We start from the raw sequence: 21,736 nt of genomic DNA, 5'->3' as shown, positions 1-21,736 counted from the left end.
CATTTTGAGGTTGTCTTTAACTATTGGTTATATATTGATTTGTTTTGTCTTGGTTTTATGGTTTAATATTTTGAAAAGGTGAAGCTGGTATATTTTATTTTTTTTTTAGTTATTAATTCAGGTATGCTGGGTTGTTCTGCAGTTTTCTTCATGGTGGTAGAATCACTGTGTGAAATGTGGATATGGGTTTCTGTTTGTTGTAAAGAGGGTTTAGAGTTCAAACTGGGAGGTATTATGGTGGCTGAATGTGGTTTCTTCTATTGGATGAGTGAAGTTATTGACAGAGAGGGTGGGAGCAGAAGATCAAGAAAAGGGAAGTTCCCTGTTGGTAGGGGTGGTGTCTAGGGCTTTGAGTGGGCTGCTAATGATGATGTTGTACTTATTCACAGGTCTGCAGCTCAATTTCAGCAAAGACTCCACTTTTTAGGGGATCACTACCTTCTGCAAGGCTCAGATACACAGTCCCCACTCCCAAGGCCCCTGGGCACCAAAAAGCCGATCCAAGACAACTGCTCGGCTCCATGATCCACCACAGGGTTTCCTCTATCTGGCCCCACTTGCCCACGGCACCAGCCCAAATGACCCAGACTGTGATCTGCTGTGGGAGCTCCTCTGTGAGTCCACCCACCCACGGGACCAAAGATTTGCTCGGTTTCAGTGGCACTGGAGTCAGGAGAGTGCCTGCTAGTAATATGTGGTCCCAATATCACTGATAAAGTGAAGCACAGGCTTCTCAGTGCCACTAAGCTTGACCCATGCCTGATTAGTGACCCGCTGTGGGGGCACATCCCCAGACCCGCCCTTCTGCAGCACCACTGTACTTTCTGCGTGGGTTAACGGTGCTGGACGTGCCTGTTTACACCTAGCTGACCCATGTTTACCCATAAAATCAGGTGCTGAAGGTAAATCCTTGTGGTGATTGCTGGTATGCTGGTGTGGTAGCTGGTATGCTAGTGTGGTGTGTCTTCTTCCTTAACCCAGGGAGGTCTCAGGTGGCCTTTCTCACTTGCCAGTCAGTGCTCCACAGGATAAGTCATCTGATCTTGTTATCATCCTCCCACCACCACCCCTTTTCTTCTTTCTAATTCTACTCCTCTGAGTTAGGTGCACTCTGACTCAGTGAGCTGTTCAGAACACCAAAATCCCTAATTCAAACTGCTGTACCTAGTTTTTCAAACACTAAGATGCTAGAGGGAAATAGCATGTTGATCACTGATGAAACTCCATTTTGAATCCTCTCTTTTGATGAAATCTTTGATGAGTCTAAGTATTTACTTTTTATAAGTTCTCACTTATCTAATTTGTCTTTTGCTGTTTGTGTATTAGTAGTTGTGCTTGATAATCTATTTTTTTTTTAATTTTAATTTAGATCTATAGTTTCTTCTGAGAATTTTATGTTTTTAGCTTTATCATTTAGGTCTTTGCTAGATTTTAAGTTAGTTTTGTATAGTTTTGTATGAGGTATTGGTCCTGTTATATTTTTCTGCAAGTGGATATTCAATTTTTCCAGCACTATTCATTAAAGAGACTTTCTTCCCCATTGAATGGACTTTGACCTTTTGTTGAAAATCAGTTGTCCATAGATGGGTGAATTTATTTGTAAATTCTCAATTCTGTTAAACTGGTCTGTGTGTCTATCATTGAACCAGTACAAGGCTATTTTGATTACTAATGTTGTATTGTATGATTTCAGATTGGAAAGTGTGATGCCTTCAATTTTGTTCTTCTTCAGTACTGCTTTGGCTATCCAAACCAAAAAAACAAAACAAAAAAACTCACTCACTGCCATTGAGTGATTGAGTAGATTGCCCCATCTTCCTTCCATGGAGCAGCTATTGGCTTTGAACCGCTGACCTTCTCATTAGCAGCCCAAGTGCCTTATCCATTATGCCACCAGAACTCCTTAACATATTTTTAAGGGACGCAATTCAATCCATAGCACATCTCTTCCTATGAACTTACATGAATTACCTTTCACTTAAACCAACCCAGTTGTTAACATTCATTTAGATCTTACAGCTGTTATAGTTGTATAGATGGGTACTTCTAAGATTGACTATATATTAGATTGTTTTCAAATTGAAGATTTGTGGCATTGTCTCCATATTCTATTTTCTTGGGAAAATATTCTTTCTTTAGATATTTCTGTGACAGGAAAGCCAAGATTTTCCTTTCTGGGTTGATAACTCACAGCTATGAGGGTGCCCCTTTCACCACCTCCTCCACCTTTCTTTCCTCAGTGTTTCCCATAGAAGGGATAGGGTAGTTAGGGGTAAGATGTTGAGGTATATCTTACTTAGGCCTGGAGGGAGTATCTGGTCCTGTTTATGGTCTCCTTAGAACATGCACATGCTCAGTGCCTCTTTATCCTTCACTTAACTCCTAGGCTAGAGGAACAGATCACCTAACATGTATTTGTCACCTCCTTTCAAATAATTCACAAAAAGCTTTATGCCTTAACAAGACAATATGTTGTCTCACAGGTAAATGCATACCTGATGATCTCTTACTTTTATTATTCTTACAGTTACCCAACAATTTTTATTTTTATTTTTATTTTTTTGACAAACTTGAAGGAGTACTTTCTTAAATCCTTTCTTTTATTTTCACAGTATTATTTCTAATATTTTATACAATGATATGTCTTATATTTTCAGTACAACTTATAGTGACATTCTTCTCCTATACCTCCTTCATTTTAATCATACCTCAGTCATAAGTTCTAAACTCTTGAATGTTAAGTACAATGTTCATTACTGGTACTCGTACCTACAGAATGACTAAATGAATAATGACTAGAGGAATATAGAACAAGAGAAAGACTTTCAATTATAATGAAGATGGATGCTAAAATAACAGAACAGTGATCTCCAAAATCACATACAGGTATTCTGATGAATACTGTTAGCAATGTTATTCATACTATACTGACCAAAGGTGTTGTATATATCTGCTTACCTGCTGATATGTCCTAGTCATGTGACATCATTGATGCACAAAATAGAGAGTAAATTTTTTACTGTGGTTGTAAATGTGAAATTTTGGATAATGAAATAGTTGATAAGTGAGGAGTTACGTGTGTATATTTTGAAATTTTAGGCGATTCTTAATTCAAATTGTGCTCAAAATGTGATTTCATTATCTTTGTGATGCTAATGAAACTTTGAACAATTCAAGTTCACACAAAATGTGATCACACTATTACTAAAGATCCATTATTTAGGGAAAATGTTTGGCCATCTGTATGATGCAAATAACATCCAGGAGTGATTTGTTCAGGGGCAGGAAAATTAGAAAGACCAAGAATAACTTGGGAGTCCCTAGGTGGTACAGCTAACACACTCAGCTGCTAATAGAAAAGTTGAAGGTTCAAATTTACCCAGAAGTGCCTCAGAAAGACTTCACAATTTACCATAGAAAAATCAGCCATTAAAAACTGGATGGAGCAAAGTTCTACTCTGACACACATGGGATCACCATGAGTCAGAATCGACTCGATGACAGCTATTTTTTGCTTTGTTTTGGTTAAGGGTGATTTGAGTCATCTAGAGCCACAGTCCAGTCTCTGGATGGTTCAAATGGCTAACATGCTCCATTGCTAACCAAAAGGTTGGTGGTGCAAGTCCATCAAGAGGTGCTCAGAAGAAAGGCCTGGTGATCTAGTCGTGAAAAATCAGACACTGAAAATCCGGTGTTCTACTCTGGCACACATGGAGTCATCATGAGTTAGAGCCGACTTGACAGGAACTGGTTAGACAGCGGCTTCTCTCCCTAGAGTGGTTCTACCAAGTCAGTGTGCATTCTGAAGTCTTGGTTACTTAGCATGGAAGAAGTCATCCTAATGATGAAGTGGGTAAGGACTCAGCTATTAATCAAAAGATCAGCAATTCTAACTCACCAGCAGCTCTGCAGGAGAAAGATGTGGCAGTCTGCTTCTGTAAAGATTACAGCCTTGGAAACCCTATGGGGCAGTTGTACTCTTTCCTGTAGGGTTGCTACAAGTAGGAAATGACTTGATGGCAGTGGGTTACTATGGAAGAGTTAATGCTTTTGGCAGTTATGTCAAAGAGTCTGGCCCTGCTATACTCTTTTCAATATTAGAATCAGCTTCGGACCACCAGACATAGCATTTTGGTCTATGCCTTTTGTGCTTAACATTCCTGAATGTGCTCCCTGGAGTGTGACAGAGATAACATGACAACTGCAGCTTGTGGAATAACAATGCAATTTTCCCATAAAAGGTACCCTTTGTGGGCAGATAACTCATGTTGACATCTTGTGAATGACTTGAATACTTCAGGGCCCCCTCCTCCATCCACCCACACTCAATTTAAGAGTGTTGGTCAACATGAGAGTTTCTGCAGTTAATTGTGGAGTTTGATCTGCCTGAAAATATCATGCAGGGAGGTCTGATACCAACCACCACAGCTTTCACTCTGCCAACAGACAGTCCCAGTTTAAGGTACTTGAGTTAGAATGCTAGAGTGATGAAATTTGCATCTTTAGAAGGTCTTCAATGATTACTAGCTCAGTTAAGGGCAAGTTTTTAAAGAGTTTTTGCTCCCAGCATTCATGCTGACCTCCCAGTGACAAAGATTACCAGACATGGATTGTCTAAAGACCTGTGGATATGGTTGCTCCTTAGCTTCACTGGTCAAACATCTCTACTAAGTGTTACAGGAATAAGAATTTAAAGGTATACTTGCATGATTAATTGATATAGTAAAATAGTTGTCTGTGACTGGTTTGAAGTCCTTATAAGAGTCAGTATTTAAAATCTTTGATTTTTTTTTTTTTCTCTATTAGAAAGATAAATTTCTGTTTTTTAAGTGCACTAGTGCACTGGGTAAAGTCTGATGAAATAACCTGTCTATCTTTTGTGTGTTTCCATATTGTTATACAGTACTCTAAATAACTGACAACTTTGGGTAGTAGTCACCATGTTTTAGACATTAATTCCTAAAGATGTGAAAGATCTTCCTCCCCCCACCCCCGGAAGAGTTTGTACAACTTCTTATGTCTCATCCTCTGTTTGGTAACCAGTGGAAGTGTCTCTGTGATGGAGCTATGCTAAAGAAAAAAAAAAAAAAGCCTCTTCAGTGTGTCTCATAATGGTAGCCATGAGGCACATTTGGCTATGGAACACTTGAAATGTGGCAACTGAGAAACTGGATTTGTAACTTTAATGTATTTTAAGAGATTTAAATTTAAATTTGAAAAGTGACATTCAGTTCAGTTATTGGAAAACACAAATGTGTTTGGGGAAATTCAGATGTGTGACTATCCCTTTGCAGCTTATACTTTGTGAAATCTGAATACAGATTAAGTATTTCTGATGAAAAATGCACATTGAGATAGGCTGAAAACCTAGTTTTAATAACGTAGCACAAAGAAAAAAGTATATATAAAATAGCTCACTAATAATTTTCATGTTGTTGTTGTTGCTTTGTGCCGTTGAGTCGGACATGACTCACAGTGACCCCTCCTTGGGTTTCCGAAGCAGAATCACTACAGAAGCAGATTGCCCAAACTTCCTTCTGAGGAGTGGCTGGTGGGTTTGAAACGCCAGCCTTCTAGTTAGCAGTCAAGTGCCTTAAGCACTATGCTACCAGAGCTCCTAATAATTTTCATAGTACTTGTTCAGTTGAAATAATACTCTGGATTATTGGATTCAATAAAATATTAACATTAATTTCACCTATTTTTGTTTCTATTTCCTTTAATGTAGCTACTAAATAGCCTCTGTTAGAGAAATTGAGGCTGCAATGCATTCTCCAAAGTTTGTATCAGGAATATGTATACTTAGGAACATTTCATTCATTTGAGTGAAGAAATGTCCTCAAGGGCATGAGCAAAAATCCTACAAAAAAGGAAATCTGCCAACTTGGTCTTTGAGAAATCTCATCAGTTGCAATGATGAGACAGATGACACTAAACTGATATCTTTAATAGACTAAATATTGGCATTCAGAAAGGTGTTTGTGAGAAGTGGGCTTAATATTAGGCAGTACAAAGCACTGCTGGATCTTAAGCTTGCATCTTAACCCCGTGTTGCCGAAAGCATGGTATGTTTATCTATACTGGTGATGCCCTTTGATTATCTTCATGGTGGAGTGTAGGTGTTTGAGCAGATGAATTTAAGAAATCAGGTGATAGAGTTCAATAATCACTCCTAGCCTGCCATGGCCTACGCTGGAAAGGCATAGTGTTCCTTAAACCAAAAAAACCAAACCCATGACTGTCAGGTTGATTCTTACTCACAGTGATTCTATAGGACAGAGTAGAACTGCCCAATAGGGTTTCCAAAGCTGGAATCTTTATGGAAACAGATTACCAGGTCTTTCTCCGACAGGGCTGCTGGGCAGATTTGAACTGCCAATCTTTCAGTTGGCACCTTAGCACTTAACCATTGTACCACCAACGCTTTTAATAACACTATAAAGAGACACCTCTTATAGAAGAGGAAAAAGGCTCAAACTGCAAGTGGTCAGTTGAGGGCATGCAAGACTAAATGAGTTTTAGTTGAATTAAAATCAATCACTAGCCCCATTTTTTCTAGAGAAAGTAGAAAGTTCAGTTTGAGTTGGAGCTGGAGAAGCCACAGAGCAGGGAGAAAGAGAAGCCGCTGACAGAAAGGTAGTTTGTCCCAAAAGTTACCAAGTGAAGCTTTGCTTAGCATAATTTAGAAATATTTCATATTTAAATGGATGCCAAAGGCAGCCTGATAACTGTAGAATTCAAGTGTGTGACAAAAAAATAGTGAATTTACTTTTTAAAAAATGTATCATAAATTTGATACCTAATAGGGATTATCCTTTCAAAATAGTTTATATAAGGTTAGTTACACATTGTATCAATATATAGTTTTTGTCTGTTTTAGTTTGAAAATCTGTTGTACCTGCTTAGAATTCTCTTATAGCTTCTTCATTGGAATTATCTCTACAGCTAACTAAGAAGCTATGCAATGAAATCAGGAATAATAGGTTTAAATAAAATATCTCTGTAATACCCTAAGTGAGATCACAAAATTAAGTCATGTACAAATGTGAGATCTTGCCAGCAAGGAATTCTATGCCTTATTTTGAGAACTAAACCTGTCCTGGTTCTGGTTTGGTTTAATCTCACCTAATAAATGTCCAGCTCAAGCTTAAATTCAAGGGGCAAGTTTTCCAGCTGTAACAGTTTAGTTTTTAACAGATTACTGTTCCTTCTGAAAACAATCAGAAAAGCTGGATAAAATATCTAATTAAATCTCTTTAAATGCATCAAAGAGCTACTGAAGGAATCAAGAGTTCAGAGGCTAAGATATGAGCAGAAGGAAAGCACAGATATGCCTGTTAAGTGGCACTGCTTTTCCCCTTGAGACACGTGACAGTTCAAAAGATGTGGCCCGGAGTCTGAGCAGCTCATCAGAGCTTTTGTCGGTCTCATGGAACATAAAAGAAGAACAAAAATAAAAACTGCAGTTCAGGTCCCACTAAGGAGAACATCATCCAGAGAGTCGAATTCTCTCTTCATTTTTACATAAACAATGTCCAGCATTAAGTTAAATAAAAAAAAAAAAAAAAATGACTAGGTATATGAGGAGACAGTCTCTGAATATTAATATCTAAGAGAAAAAAGGGACAACAGAAACAGATTAACAGGCGCTCCAGGTTTTGGAGTACGTGACTATAACAGAGTTGTGATTAATATATTCAAAACAAGAAAGGAAAAGTGGAGAATTTTAGCAGAATACTTGACTATATAATAACCAAATAACAATTTTAGAACTAAAAAGTAAAATAATCTATATAAAGAATCCAAAAGATGGGTTTAGAAGAAGGTTAAACACAGTATGATAACTATTGATTTCTACTTTAAATGATTAAATTACTTAGATGAGTGAATATTTTTATTTGATTCACAGATGAGTAAATGTAAAATTTTATGCAGGTAGTTGCTGTGCACGGTTCCACTATTAACGAATTACAGTTACCAAGGTTTGGTTAAATAACACCAACCCTGCAAAAACATGGTTCAAATTTCACTTATAGTCATATATAATCTGTGAGTAATTGTGTAAATTATAGTGCTTTTCAGTTCACAGATGACTATGTAAATAGCCAATGTGCATCATGATCAGTCACTAATGACATCACTTCTTTCAAAGTCTGTCAATGATTGGTCACTGCACATCTGTTAGCGCTTCATGCACAGACAGCAAAGTGTGTAGTTGTGTGCATCCTTATCTCTCAGTAATAAAACCGTATGACATTTTACACAAATGGATAATTGAAATAGGAAATTAGCCAACAAAGATGAAAGTGCAGCAAATAAATGAAAAGTGATAATGCTAAGAGTGAAATTTGAATCAAACATAATAACAAATCTGGAGTTACAGATGACATGCAGCCAGAGGAACTTTATGAAAGTGAAATTATCAATGTAGATTAGAAAAGTAATTGTGTGTGTGGGGGGTAAGATGTCCCAGAGGAAGGAGTATTGGCAAAAAAAAGAAAACCCCTTCACATTAAGGCAACTCTCAAAGATATTTTATGGCCTTGAAAGTTTAAAGTATAAAGTGTTGGAAGCTGACCCAACCATAAAACAAAATAGTTGTCAGTTGATTTTGAATCGTGGTGATTGCATGTGAGAGTAGAACTGTGTGCTCCATAAGGTTTTTAACTATTGATTTTTCAGAAGTAAATTCCCAGACTTTCCTCGAAGGCATCTCTGGGTTGACTCAAACCTTCAACTTTTCAATTCACAGCTGAACATGTTAATAGAGACAGGAGTAGAACAGTTCTCTGGGAAAAGATGCTTGCTCCATATCATAAGTCCACAATGATAGAAAGGCAGGCACTGTTCAAAGTATTCTTGACAAGTTTTCTACAAAGATATAAAACATTTTAATTATTAATGTTTCAAATATCATTAATTGAAGTATACTAAATATTAGTTTAACTACTTTTTTTTACATTTCCATGTACATTTACACCCAATAGTAAGGAAGTTTTTTAATGTTTTGATAAACAAATTTAAAGGTCAAATCATAGTCATAATTTCCCTCATTGATTACTGAGATCAGTTGACTTGAGTTTAGCTTGCACAGCCATCTTTATAATCTGCTCATTAGTGGGTGGATACACGTAATTGATTGTAAACTGAGGGAGCAGCATTTCCATTTTTGTTGCTAACTTTTTATAAACTTAATTAAAACATGAAGTTACTAGCCCTTTTTTAAAAAATAAAATAATTGGAACAGTTTCAAATCTTTTTATTTTTTTAAGCTTTCAAATCCTTTCTATTTCTTGAGAGAGATAAGGGGGATTTATGACATGTTAAGGAGCCCTGGTAGTGCAGCAATTAAGAGCTCAACTGCTCACCAAAAGGTTGCCAGTTCGAACTAACCCACTGTCTCCACACAAGAAAGACCTGGCAATCCACTTTCATAAAGATTACAACCTAGAAAACCCTGTGGGGGCATGGTTGTTGTTGTTATGTGCCGTTGAGTCAGACCTGACTCATAGCAACCCCTCCTTGGGTTTCCAAGTCAGTATCACTATGAAAGTAGATTGCCCCATCTTCCTTCCGAGGAGTGGCTGGTGGGTTTGAACTGCCGGACTTCTGGTTAGTAGTCAAGTGCCTTAGGCACTATGCTACCAGAGTTCTGGGTGCACAGAGTGGCTGTGAATTGAAGTTGAGTAGATTGCACCTAACAACAGTAGCAGCACGAGATGTTAGTTTTTTTATGTCCCTTTTAGTTGTAAAATAAAAGATATTTCAAAATAGCTAACTAGGAAGAGGCAATTTTAATTTCATGTTAACAAATGCTAAGAGACTTCATTAGAAATCAAACAGCACTGAATGCGACAAGGTGTTCCATATTAGTTAAAAAATAGGCCCATTCCAGCAGAAGCTTTCAATAGAGAGAAGACTGAAAATGAGAATTCTGATTTCAGACATTCAGCGTCTAAGTAATGGTAAAACTACAAGCCTCAGGGTTTGCCTCCCCTGGGCACTGACTGACTGCAGAACCAGAAGTTCTTTTTAAACTATTTTCTCACCAAAGCAATAATGTGTGAGAGTATATGATGGTTGAGGTCTCATTTATACTGCAGCTTTTCATCTAAGTATTATCTAGGTCTCTTACACAGTTAGAAGCTATTCAACATCTGTGCACTGCCCGGTCACTTCAGCTGTGACAGTGAATTGTTAGGTTATTGGAGATACTATCTGTGTATAACTGTCCTTTGAGTAATGTACAGAAATGCAAGAGAATATGATAAGCCAGGCAGTGATCAGTCTGCTACCATTCTATGTTTAAAGTAAGTGAGAGCCTCAAACTCTCATCTATTTCAAACTCAGCAGAGGTCTTACTGTGCTTTTCTTTAATACTAATACTGCAAATACAGCAAAAAGCTAAAAGCATCAAAGATTAAATCACCCTTAAGGAGTACCTTAACCATGTTGGCATTGGTTTTGTCATGCAAGAAATTTAGTAAGGTTATTACTGTTTCTGGCCTTGGTTTACATTATCTGAAATTAACTCAGCTCTAGAAGCTGCTGTCCCTTTAGTTTCAAGTCCAGTTGCATTGCATTTCAAGAAAAAAAAAAAAAAAAAAAAAAAGAGCCACTAAGCTGGAAATAGAGGGGATAGGTATAGACCTTCAGACCAACTGCTGGTTATCTGCAACTTTAATTTGCTCCATGAGTAAGATGAGAAGAGAGGCATAACATCCACTTCCAAAAAAATTGGCCATTGAAAAGTCCCTGGAGAGCAGTTCTACTGACACAGAGTCATCATGAGGTGTATGACAATTGGTTTTTGTTTTGTTTCGGTAAGAAGGGAATGCCTCTTCCCATTCCAGATACTTCCTCTGGGCCACTCTCTGGTGTGACTTAGGTTGGTAGGAGCTCTGGTGGCATAGTGCCTAAAGCATTTGACTGCCAATCAGAAGGCTGGTGGTTCAAACCCATCAGTCACTCCTCGGAAGGAAGATTGGGCAATGTACTTCTGTAGTGATACTGCCTCGGAAACACAAGGAGGGGTCACTGAGAGTCAGATCTGACTTGTCGACAGTGAGTTTGTTTTTAGTTTTTAGGTTGGTCAAGGCTATCCTCCTTTCCTTCTGGCCAAGATTCTTGGGCAAGTCTTCTAGGTGGAGATGCACATCATGGTCTAGGCTGACATGACTGGATACATAATTGTGGATAATTCCAGGGTTCTGTTTGGTAGCCAACTAGACATCGTTCTCCAAACCAGCCTCTAGCAGAGCAAATGTTGATATTCTGTCTTTCAGTTTTTGCTTTTGTTTTACTTTTTGAGTTGTCTTGAATGTATGTGAAATTCAATGTGTTCTTCATTGGGGGTTCCTTTAACAAAAGGCATGTGATAGTACTGTGGTTAAACCATTGGGCTGTTAACCAAAAGATTGGTGGTTCGAACCCATTAAAAAATAGGCCCATTAGCCACTCCATAGGAAGAAAGATGAGGCAGTCTGCTTCCATAAAAAAATGTACAGCCTTGGAAACCCTATGGGGCAGTTCTACTCTATCCTATAGGGTCCCTCTGAGTTGGAATCAACTTGATGGGAGTGGGTGGGTGAGTCCTTTAACGACTCCAACGCTAAGGATGTAAATGTCACAGTGGCAGAACAATTTGGATTTTGTAGATGTGGCCTGGAATTGTAGGGTCAAAATCTAGCTGCTACTTACTTTTACTTGTGTCAACTTGTAGGTGTCACTTAATAATTTAGCTTCAATTTCCTTATCAGTGACAACTGGAAAATCCTATTTCACTTTTTTATATAACAGTGTTGCTATGGGGCTTGGGTAGCATCAAAGCCAAGTACACTATAACATCAGACCCAACAGAAGAGTAAGATAATATCTAGTTTGCATTTTTGTATCAGTTATTTTAACATAGATTTTTATGGCATAAATTAATCATGTAAACTTAAATTGAAAAGAAAAAAAAAAACAAAACTCAGCCACACAATCCCCAGCAGAATGATTATCCATCCACAGGAATATAGCAAGCCTCCAGTCAACAAGCAGGCTCTAGGTAGCTTTGTACAGTAAGCATTCACCACCCAAGGGTGCCTGGCCACTTCTCCATCAAGGCCATTTCAAATTTGAGAATTTTAGAAGTGATTTATTTGGAAAGAAAACAGTAGAGACAGTTCTATAAGTCTATAAAGTTTTGAAATTCGTGTAGCATCATCCCTAGATCGTTAGAATACATCAAGTGAGACATGCCCTTATCTTTTCTACTAATTATCCCTTAGGTAACCCATCACCTTGCCAAACTCTTCGACAGCATCGCAGATCTGCAGTTCGAAGACAATCAGCACGTGTCCACACACAGAGCAATTGGAATGTACAGCAAGGAAAAGGAGTATGTCCCTTTCCAAGCTGAGTGTGACTGCATAGGCCATGTAAGATTTGATGATGAAGTTTTCTATCCTTAAAGAATATTTTCAAAGTATTTTTTAAATTGAGCCAGAAAAAGTCTACTCATGTCAAGTCGGGCTCTAGTTAGTTTTGCGCTAGACAATTCCTTTTTATGGCAGATAACTACTCTGCCATCCAGTGTGGTAGATAACTACCCTGCCATGCTTCCCAATTTCTGTTCCTTTGGCTTTGGCACCCACCTGGGTCTTACAGATGCTAAAAGTTGAAGTAGGCAGAAGGAACTGTCATAGACTGATTGAGTGGACCCTAGAATTAGTAACAGGTAACCCTGTGGCTGAATCAGTCACATAGCATATTGTGTTGTCACCCCTCTCAGAGAGTGCAGGGAAAGGGTAGAGTGAAGCAGTCCCTTGCAATAAAGCATGCTTTAAACAGACTTTGTGGTTCACTGTTCTGAAGTGAATGTTCTCAGTGGCTGCTTGTAAATAAAATTGATGGAGTCTACCAAGCTGATGCCACATTCTCTAATTACCATGTGCACAGTTAAGTTAGCATCTTCTCTTTTCTCATAGTCAAATACCTCAAAATTATTCTTAACAGTTAACGACAAGAGTGGCTCATTATGATTTACGAAAGAGCTTTTGATGTATTCAGATGATTTAGAGGAATTGCATCTTTTTATGATGATGCTTGAATAGCTTGGGTTAATCCATAGAATAACTGAGGCAGTAGCTTCTGTTGTAGCACCATTTGGGTCAGGGCAGGGGTTTCTTAAAGTGGGCCTTCCAGAAATGTGATTGCAATCTTTATGCTGGGGTTTTCTTCACTCCTCTCTGTTGGTTTTTAATATTATACCAGAAAAATCCTGCCAAATGAAGGGGGAGCAGATGGTAGAATACTTTGATTAAAATATATTTTTTGATCTCTTGGGCTTTTTAGGATATTATTGCAAAGATTAGAAAAAGTCACCATAAACTATGCTGACAAAAGTATGTTGCTGTCTGCTCCCTCCCCAGCAGATTGCTGGCTACCTGGCATGGTGCCCAGAGCAGGATAATCCACTTGACGGATGTGGTTGTCACCAGAAGGAACTTTTGATACTGAAGTTTTTATAGTGCTCTAATTTATTCTGTATAAGCAATTTATGTTTGAGACTTGAGCATATACCACATTTGCCCTCTAATTATCTTTGTTTTATAAAAAAGATGCTTTTAGTTTAGGTCTTTTTTCTTTTTCTGTACTTTTATAGTTGGACTCCTAATTTAGACCATTTGTATTTTATTTATCAAATGTTTATTGAATACCTACTATGCATCAGATGTTGAGTTAGGCTTTTGGGTATCCAGAAATATGTAAGGCTCAGCCCCTGTCCTTGAGGAACTCTTACATTAGTTGAGGATATGGATGAATACATAATTAGAGGTAATGAGAGGTGGTAATTGTTTTATAGAAGGTTGGACAGAAGGTTACGAAATACCAAGAACTGGGATCAAACATCTCAACAGAACTTAGTTCTCAAATCATACTGAGCTAAGGTGTAGTTGTTGGCCTAGTCACCTAAAAATGATGTGATGTGTTGATTCTCACACGTCTTTGGTCTTTCCAAATGGACTACAAAGTTTTTGAGGCCAGGTGGCCATATTGAGGACATGGAAGATGCGCAAATGATGACTGACTTACTGATGGTGACAGTGAAAGTATTAGTGGCTAAAACAGAGATACAGGATCCCATTGATTGGATCAGGTACCCTGAATGCTCATGCTTGTTAACAAAGCACAACTATGAAGTCTAGGGAGTCTCTTATTAAGAGATGGTGGGGCCATTGGCAGAGCAGTACTTCTTTCTTTCTTTTGGGGGCTCTGGAGCATATCGGCTTACTAACTACATATCTCTCCTTCAAAGTTCTCAAGAGAAGAGGGTCTAGGGATGCAGCTGACATCTGTAGAGGGGCAAGAAAAGAAATCGGTTCAATTATAGTGCCTCCACCATCTCATGTGGTCCTTGGAATTTATTTATTACAGTCATGTTTTTATATTGCTATGATCAATTATTTCCAAATTCTTAAATCTGCATACATATGAGTTATGTAATATCCCATGCAAACAGATATACAGATACATGGGTAAATAAAACAAAGCGTATTTTGAGTAGGATGGGAAACTGGCTGAAATGTATTTGTGGGAGCAAAACAGAGTTGAAATGAATTTTTAAAAGAAAGATTAATTTTCACAAGTCAGCAGTTGTCCTGTCTCCTATACTCTCCTGCTGTCTAATTTCTGACAAGTGAAAAGACGAGAACCAGTAGGGAAGATAATTAAGATAGTTGCTGAAAACACTTTGTCTTACTCTAGGAAATATGAAGATTTTGGAGAAGATATTTTGGTAGATTTAAAAATTATCAAAAGATTTAATATTTTAAAAATGCTCATTATTCTCAAAGCTCTAGAATATTACTCATACCCCTCAATGTGGCCTTGGTTGGGTGTTACTAGAGGAGATCTTCATCCAGGAGCCCCCCTTGTCTTCACATATGAAAAAACAATAGTACCTCCTCAGTTTAAGGTGTAGAAAGTTATCAGCCACCTGGTAAGAGACATAAGGTGAGCAGTGTGAAGACAGGATCACAAACAAAGAAGACTTAAGCACTCAGTTGTTTGCCTCCTACCTTATGAGTCATCCCTCTTCTAGTTTTCTTTGTTGTTGTTAGATAGCATTGAGATGATTACAACTCCTAATGACCTCACAGGGTTTTCTAGACTGTAATCTTTATGGAAGCAGATTGCCAGGTCTTTGTCCCATGGAGTCACTAGGTGGGTTCATACCATGACCCTTATGGTTAGCAACTGAGTGCTTAAACATTTCACTCCCAGGGCTCCTCTGATATGAATTTAAAATAAATTCCCCTGTGGCCTTTGCATGACCTTAGAGCAGTGAGAGGATGAATTATCACTCTTCCCTTGTTAATCTCATGCTATAACATTTCAATTTGCTTCAAAAGGTGGAAATGTGGCTTCTGCAACTTGAACAGACCATGCAAGAAACAGTGCGCCATTCTATCATAGAAGCCATAGCAGCCTACGAGGAAAAGCCTAGGGAACTGTGGATTTTCGATTTTCCAGCTCAAGTTGCACTAACTAGTTCACAAATATGGTGGACTACAGATGTAGGAATTGCCTTCAATAGACTAGAGGAAGGCTATGAAACAGCCCTAAAGGATTTCCATAAGAAACAGGTATTTATTATTTCACGACTTGAGGGGACCTAAAGAGGTAAGCTTCATTCATTCATTCATTCATTCATCATTTATGGAATATTTTTTATGCATAGGGATCTATACCAGGAAGATTTTAATCACAATTGTTTAACTTTTCATTTTCTACCTTTGGGTGATCAGTATTCTAGTTTTCTACATGGGTTTTAAAAAAAATTTCATCATGCCCATTATCCTCTAGGCTGTGGAATTTCACTTATAGCTGGGTACTGTACCTATTTATTTCCTTCTGTGTAAGAACCTCCATCTAGGCTGATCATGTATTTATTAGAAAATATGTGTACATTTTCTCTATTTGTGTGATTTAAAACTGTAGAGGGATGTTCAACAAAAGCAAATATTTTTATAATATTTGGTTTGTCTGTTAGTTATAAATCACAGTTGAGTAATTTTGGAAAATAATCTGTTTAGAATTTCATGCCATTCATCCATTTATGCTATGATCCCTCATTAGCCTCCCATCTTCAGGTATGCTCTTAGCTCTGGAACAGTGCAAAGATAGGATTTTTCTCTTGCCTTATATCTTCAGAGAACATTAGACTTGGAGAGAACTTTTAGTTCGTCTACCTCTCTTTTGTCAGTGGATAAAATATGAATCCAGACATATTAAGTGACTGTCCCAAAGGCACATAATTTGTTACTGAAATTGGCAGGGCCAGCACCTTCTCCCCAGCACTGAATTCAGCATGCCTCCAACTCTTCCCCATTGCACCTCTTCTATGTTGGCAGTACTTTTTACTCAGTGCCTTAGAAATCAAATAGATTCAGGTAGTGAAGGATATGTGTATTTTTAATACATTCAGGAATTTTAGGTTTTACAGTATGTTGATTATTTCTTTTAATTTTTATTTCTTTTCATCTTGGATAGTGAACATCCACCTATATTTGTGCTATTAAAGAGGTTTTTGTACATTTGCTGTTGAAGAAAATACACTCTTTTTTAATTTAAATTCTTGGGAAAATGGAGTACTAGGTTCTATTTAGTAGGCTTGCAGTAATAGTTTAAAGAGGTGACTGGCTGGTTTCTTCGTAGGACACTATCTGCAATTCTAGTCATTACCAGTTGGATGAAGAGGCTAAGTGGTTATATTATATACATAAATATTTGGAGTAATTAGTTAAATTGCAATTAATTATATCATGCTTTCATTATGGAAACACCTTTCTGGTTAGTTAATGATGTATGTGTTTTTATTTTATTTGCATTATTAAATTTAATGAATTTAGTAATAATTTTTTTTTAGTAAAAATATGTTGAATGCTTGTTATAATAAAATACCCTCTCTTAAAGCTTAACTATTATCAGTCATTACTCAAATGTGAATCTTTCAGCAAACTTATTTCTACTTATTTTAGTCTAATTTTCCTCCCTTCATTCAACTTTCCTTGCTCCAATAATCATTTTTGTTGTCATGAGAATATTATATTGCTTAGTCCAGGTGACATTCTATAGATATTTGTTATTTATAGCAATTTAAGTTCTGTGATTTCTTATTTACTGTTAAAACTGAAGAAGAAAATACATATGGGTAAATGAAAAAAGGCAAATTACTTTTTAAAAAACCTTTAGATTGAATTATCAAGGAATTATTGACATTTTGATAGATAAACATCAAAAGTTTTCCCTCTACTATCTAATTTCTGTATGTTTTATAGGCATCTATCTACCTATTATGTAAATGTATGTATTACACAGAACATTCAATTATAGGTATTTATGTAGATGCATACATAAATATGTATATATATGTGTATCATATGTGTATAGCTATCTCAATTTACTTTCCATACGTTTTACATAGTCACTCCATATATTCACTCAGTAAATCATCTATATATTTTCTTGTCATAAATAAGTATCTAATATGCATTAACAAATGGCTAAATAATATGCCTTTAAATGTGTATACAGGAATTAATTTCCTTCTTTCTGCCTTTTTTGGGTTCACGCTTATGTTCTAACTTCTTGTCAAGCACTGTCCTAGGTTCTGTGCTTCCAGAAGTGAAGTTTCTGCTCATGGCACTTACATTCTGATAAACTGTAACTATATCTGTCCTTCTCCTCATCAAGGACCTTAGAATCATTTATTCTGAGCTCCACCTCCCATTGCACATACCATTGTGTAATTTTATTTTTTTATATCCTCCATTAGTAATTATTTTAAGTTTTATGTAGATTTACCAATGTATTTAGCAATGACTTTGCTTATTACTTTTTCACCCCATTCATTATTTTTGAGTTCAGTTCCCTTCTTTGCATAGTGTGTGTGTGTGCACGCGCATGTACATGCACGTGTATATTTATGCAGTAATGGTGTATAAGGAAGAAGTTTTTATTTTGACATCTTTTTTGATAGTTTAACTAGGTATAGAATTCTAAATTGAGAGTTATTTTCTTTCAAAACTTTAAAAAATATTATTCCTTTAACTTGTGGCTTTTATTCTTACTGTGAAGTCTATGTCAGACAAATTGTTTCTTTATAAGCAAACTTTCTTTTGTCTTTGGCTGACTTTAAGACTTTGTTTTCAAAGTTCTGATATTTTATTGTACTCTGTCCAGGTGTGGATTTTTTTCTTTTTTTCAGTTACATGTCTTCAGTTTGGAAAAATTCTTACCTTTTTTTTTTTTCTCTTTGAGTAATACCTTTTGCCTATTTGCTCTATATTCTTCATGTAGAATTTTATTAGCTGTATGTGAAACCTTCTTATTCGTTTCTCCCTATAAGCCTCCATTTCATACATTTCAACTCTCCATCTTTATTTCTGCTGCATTTAAATGTCTTCTTAAATCTGTCTTCAGTTCATTAACTTTTTTCCTAGTAGTATAATGATTAAGAGAAATTCAGGATCAGATTATTTTAGGTTCAAATCTCAACTGTACTATTTATTAGCTGTGTGACCTTGGGCAAGTAACCACCCCATGTCTCAGTTTCACCATCTGTAAAATGAGGATAATAGTCAGAAGGATTAAATTACTTAATATTTGTGAAATACTATTTAAAAGTGCTTGGCAAAATTTAAATATCATAGCTTGAAGATACTGTGTGTTCGGTTCCAACCACCACAATAAAGTGAATATCATAATAAAGCAAGTCACACAAATTTGTTTGGTTTCCTCGTGCATATAAAAATTATGCTTACACTAAACTATAGTCTTTTAAGTGTAAAATAGCATTATGAAAAATTTGACATAGTGTGACAATTACCAAAATGTGACACAACACAGAGACATGAAATGAGCACGTGATGTTGAAAATATGGCACCAATAGACTTGCTTGATGCAGGGCTACTACAAACTTTCAATATATTTTAAAATATATATATATGTAAAGCATAACAAATTAAAGTACATTAAAATGAGGAATACCTGTATAACTGTTGACTGCTATTCTTGTTATAATATGATGATAAAGAAAATAGGGTCTAATGTAATAATTTATTTTTCCAAAAAAAGCTCACATCTACATAAAAGTTGTAGGAATTGTATAGTAATGCATGTATTTACCACCCAGATTCTATAATTAACATTTTACATTCTTTATTCATCCCTTTATCCCTCAATCTATTTTACATTTATGATGTGTTTCAAAGGTAGTTACAACCTGCCTTGCTCAGGGGCTGTGCAAGGCAAAGAACAGAAATGTTCTGTTCCCATGTGATGGTTTGAACTGTAGTCCCCAGGTGTTTGGACCCCTACCCAATCCAACTTTTGGCTGCCATGGCATTGGCCTATTAACCTCATTCTGCTGCTCTGGCTTTGAGGCACATTTCTTGCATCAGGGAAACTCGCTCTCCCTCTCTCCCTGCTTTTTTCATCTCTTTCAGAAATTTGGTTATGTGCTTTACCATGTGAGTGTGTTTCATTGCATTTAATATTCTGTGTTAGTAGAGGAGTTGTCCATGTCAGTTTAAACCAGTATGTTGCAAAATCATATTATATTATTGTTGTTATTTAATACTAGCTGTTTAGGTCTTTTATTTTGAGCTATCATTAACAAAACTGTAATAAACAGCCTTGTATATACATATATTTTGCACATATTTTATTTTTCAGATTAAAGTCTCAGATGTACAATTCTTAGATGTAAGATTATTCCAGTTTTAAGCCTTTAGAATATAGTGCCAAATTTACCTTCCCGCTATCAATGTATGAAAACTGTCTCCTCATGCCCCATCATCAACTTTGGGTTGTATTATTCTTTTTATTCTTGTAGCTAAAGTTGTTTATATCCTAGTAGCTTTGGCTTATTTTTGTTCAAGAGTTATATACTGCTATTTTTCATGTTGAATGAGGACTAAAACAAGGGATGGTTTGTGAAGAAAGCATGTATCTGGTTAATTATGAAACATTTTTATTACAAACAGAAATGTTTAACAGGCCAACCAGATACCTTCAATACAGTATTTCAGTTTTGTGACTGGTAATAATATGTACATTGTTGTTGTGGTTAGGTGCTGTCGAGTAATCTCTGACTCATAGAGACCCTATGCACAGCAGAACAAAATGCTGCCCAGTCTTGTGCCGACCTCATGATCCTTGCTATACCTGAGCCCATTGTTGCAGCCACTGTGTCCATCCAACTCATTGAGGGCCTTCCCCTTATTTGTTGACCCTCCACTTTACCAAGCATGATATCCTTCTCCAGGGAATGGTTCTGTTCTGGTTACCTAGTATTGCTCTGACAAGAATATACCACAAATGGGATGACCTTAGCAAACAGGAGTTTATTCTTACAATTTGGAGGCTTTAAGTCCAAGTTTAAAGTGCCAAGCTCTAGGGGCTGGTGAAAGCCCCTCCACCTTGGGCTTCATCTCTGCCTCCAGCTCCTGGCCCACTGAAGCTAAAGGCTTTTCTTTACTCAGACAGCTGCTGGCTGTTGAGGCTGCCAAACCCAAGGTTGACAAGTAAAAAGGCACAGTCCTGATGTTACCAAACCACATGGCAGGCCATTAATTTAAGTCCATTGTAAGTCCCAAGGTTGGCAGAGCATGGCAGGCTGCTGAACAACGACATGGCTACATGCAGGGTCCAAGCCTGCCATAAGCTAGAGACCACTCCCAAAGCTGCTGCTTATATACAGGAAGCAGACCACATACCCAAAGGAGCTACTCAGCTGCTTGTGGTAGATCCCACCATGGAGTTGATTGCCAGTCTCATCATGAGGAATAACTACCACCAGCTGCCCAGCCACTCAACTAGGTGCCCAGCCAACTTGACACACAAACGTAACCACCACAAGTTCCTTCTGACAACATGACCAAAGTAGGTCGAACGAAGTCTGGCCATTCTCACTTCCAAGGAGCATTTCGGCTGCACTTCCTCCAGGACATATTTGTTAGTCCTTTTAGCAGACCATGGTACTTCTTAGCATACTTCTCCAACAAAACAACTCATAAGTGTCAAGTCTTCTTTGGTCTGTCTTATTAATTGTCCAGATCTCACATGCATAAGAGGCTATTGAAAATACCATGGTTTAGGTTAGGCGCACTTTAGGCTTCAAGGAGATATCTTTGCTCTTCAGCACTTGAAAGAGGTCTTTTGCAGCAGATTTTCACAATACAAGATGTTGTCTGATGACTGCTGCTTCCATTGTTGTTGATTGTAGAACCAAGTAATATGAAATCCTTGACAACTTCAGTATTTTCTCCATCCATTGTGAAACTGTTTATTGGACGAGTTGTGAGGATTTTTGTTTTCTTTATATTGAGGTGTAATCCATACTGCTATAGTCTTTAATCTCCATCAGTAAGTGCTTCAAGTCATCCTCACTTTCAGCAAAGTGGTTTCATCTGCATATTGCAGGTTGTTAATGAGTCTTCCTCCAATCCTGATGCCATGTTCTTCTGATACAATCCAGCTTCTTGGATTATTTGTTCAGCATACAAGTTGAATAAGTATGGTGAAAAGATAAAACCTTGATGCACTCCTTTCTTGATTTTGAACCATGCAATATCCCCTTGTTCTGTTGGAATGACAGCCTCCTGATCTATGTACAGGTTCCTCATGAGCACAATCAAGTGTTCTAGAATTCCCATTCTTCCCAATGTTATCCATACTTTGTTA

The 21,736-nt window shown here is 37.1% G+C and overlaps 1 protein-coding gene across 1 annotated transcript in view; it reads left to right on the top strand.

The window, feature by feature from the left end:
• Positions 1–21,736, top strand: part of DNAH11 (dynein axonemal heavy chain 11) — a 455,361-nt gene that overhangs the window by 124,453 nt on the left and 309,172 nt on the right. The window contains 2 exon segments of the mRNA XM_007946592.1: positions 12,273–12,422; positions 15,399–15,632. Coding sequence (XP_007944783.1) covers positions 12,273–12,422; positions 15,399–15,632 — 384 coding nt within the window.

This window comes from Orycteropus afer, unplaced genomic scaffold (assembly GCF_000298275.1).
Source record: "Orycteropus afer afer isolate SDZICR_OR568_19922 unplaced genomic scaffold, OryAfe1.0 scaffold00008, whole genome shotgun sequence".
Classification (NCBI taxonomy): Eukaryota; Metazoa; Chordata; class Mammalia; order Tubulidentata; family Orycteropodidae; genus Orycteropus; species Orycteropus afer.
This window is presented reverse-complemented; position numbering and strand designations above follow the sequence as displayed.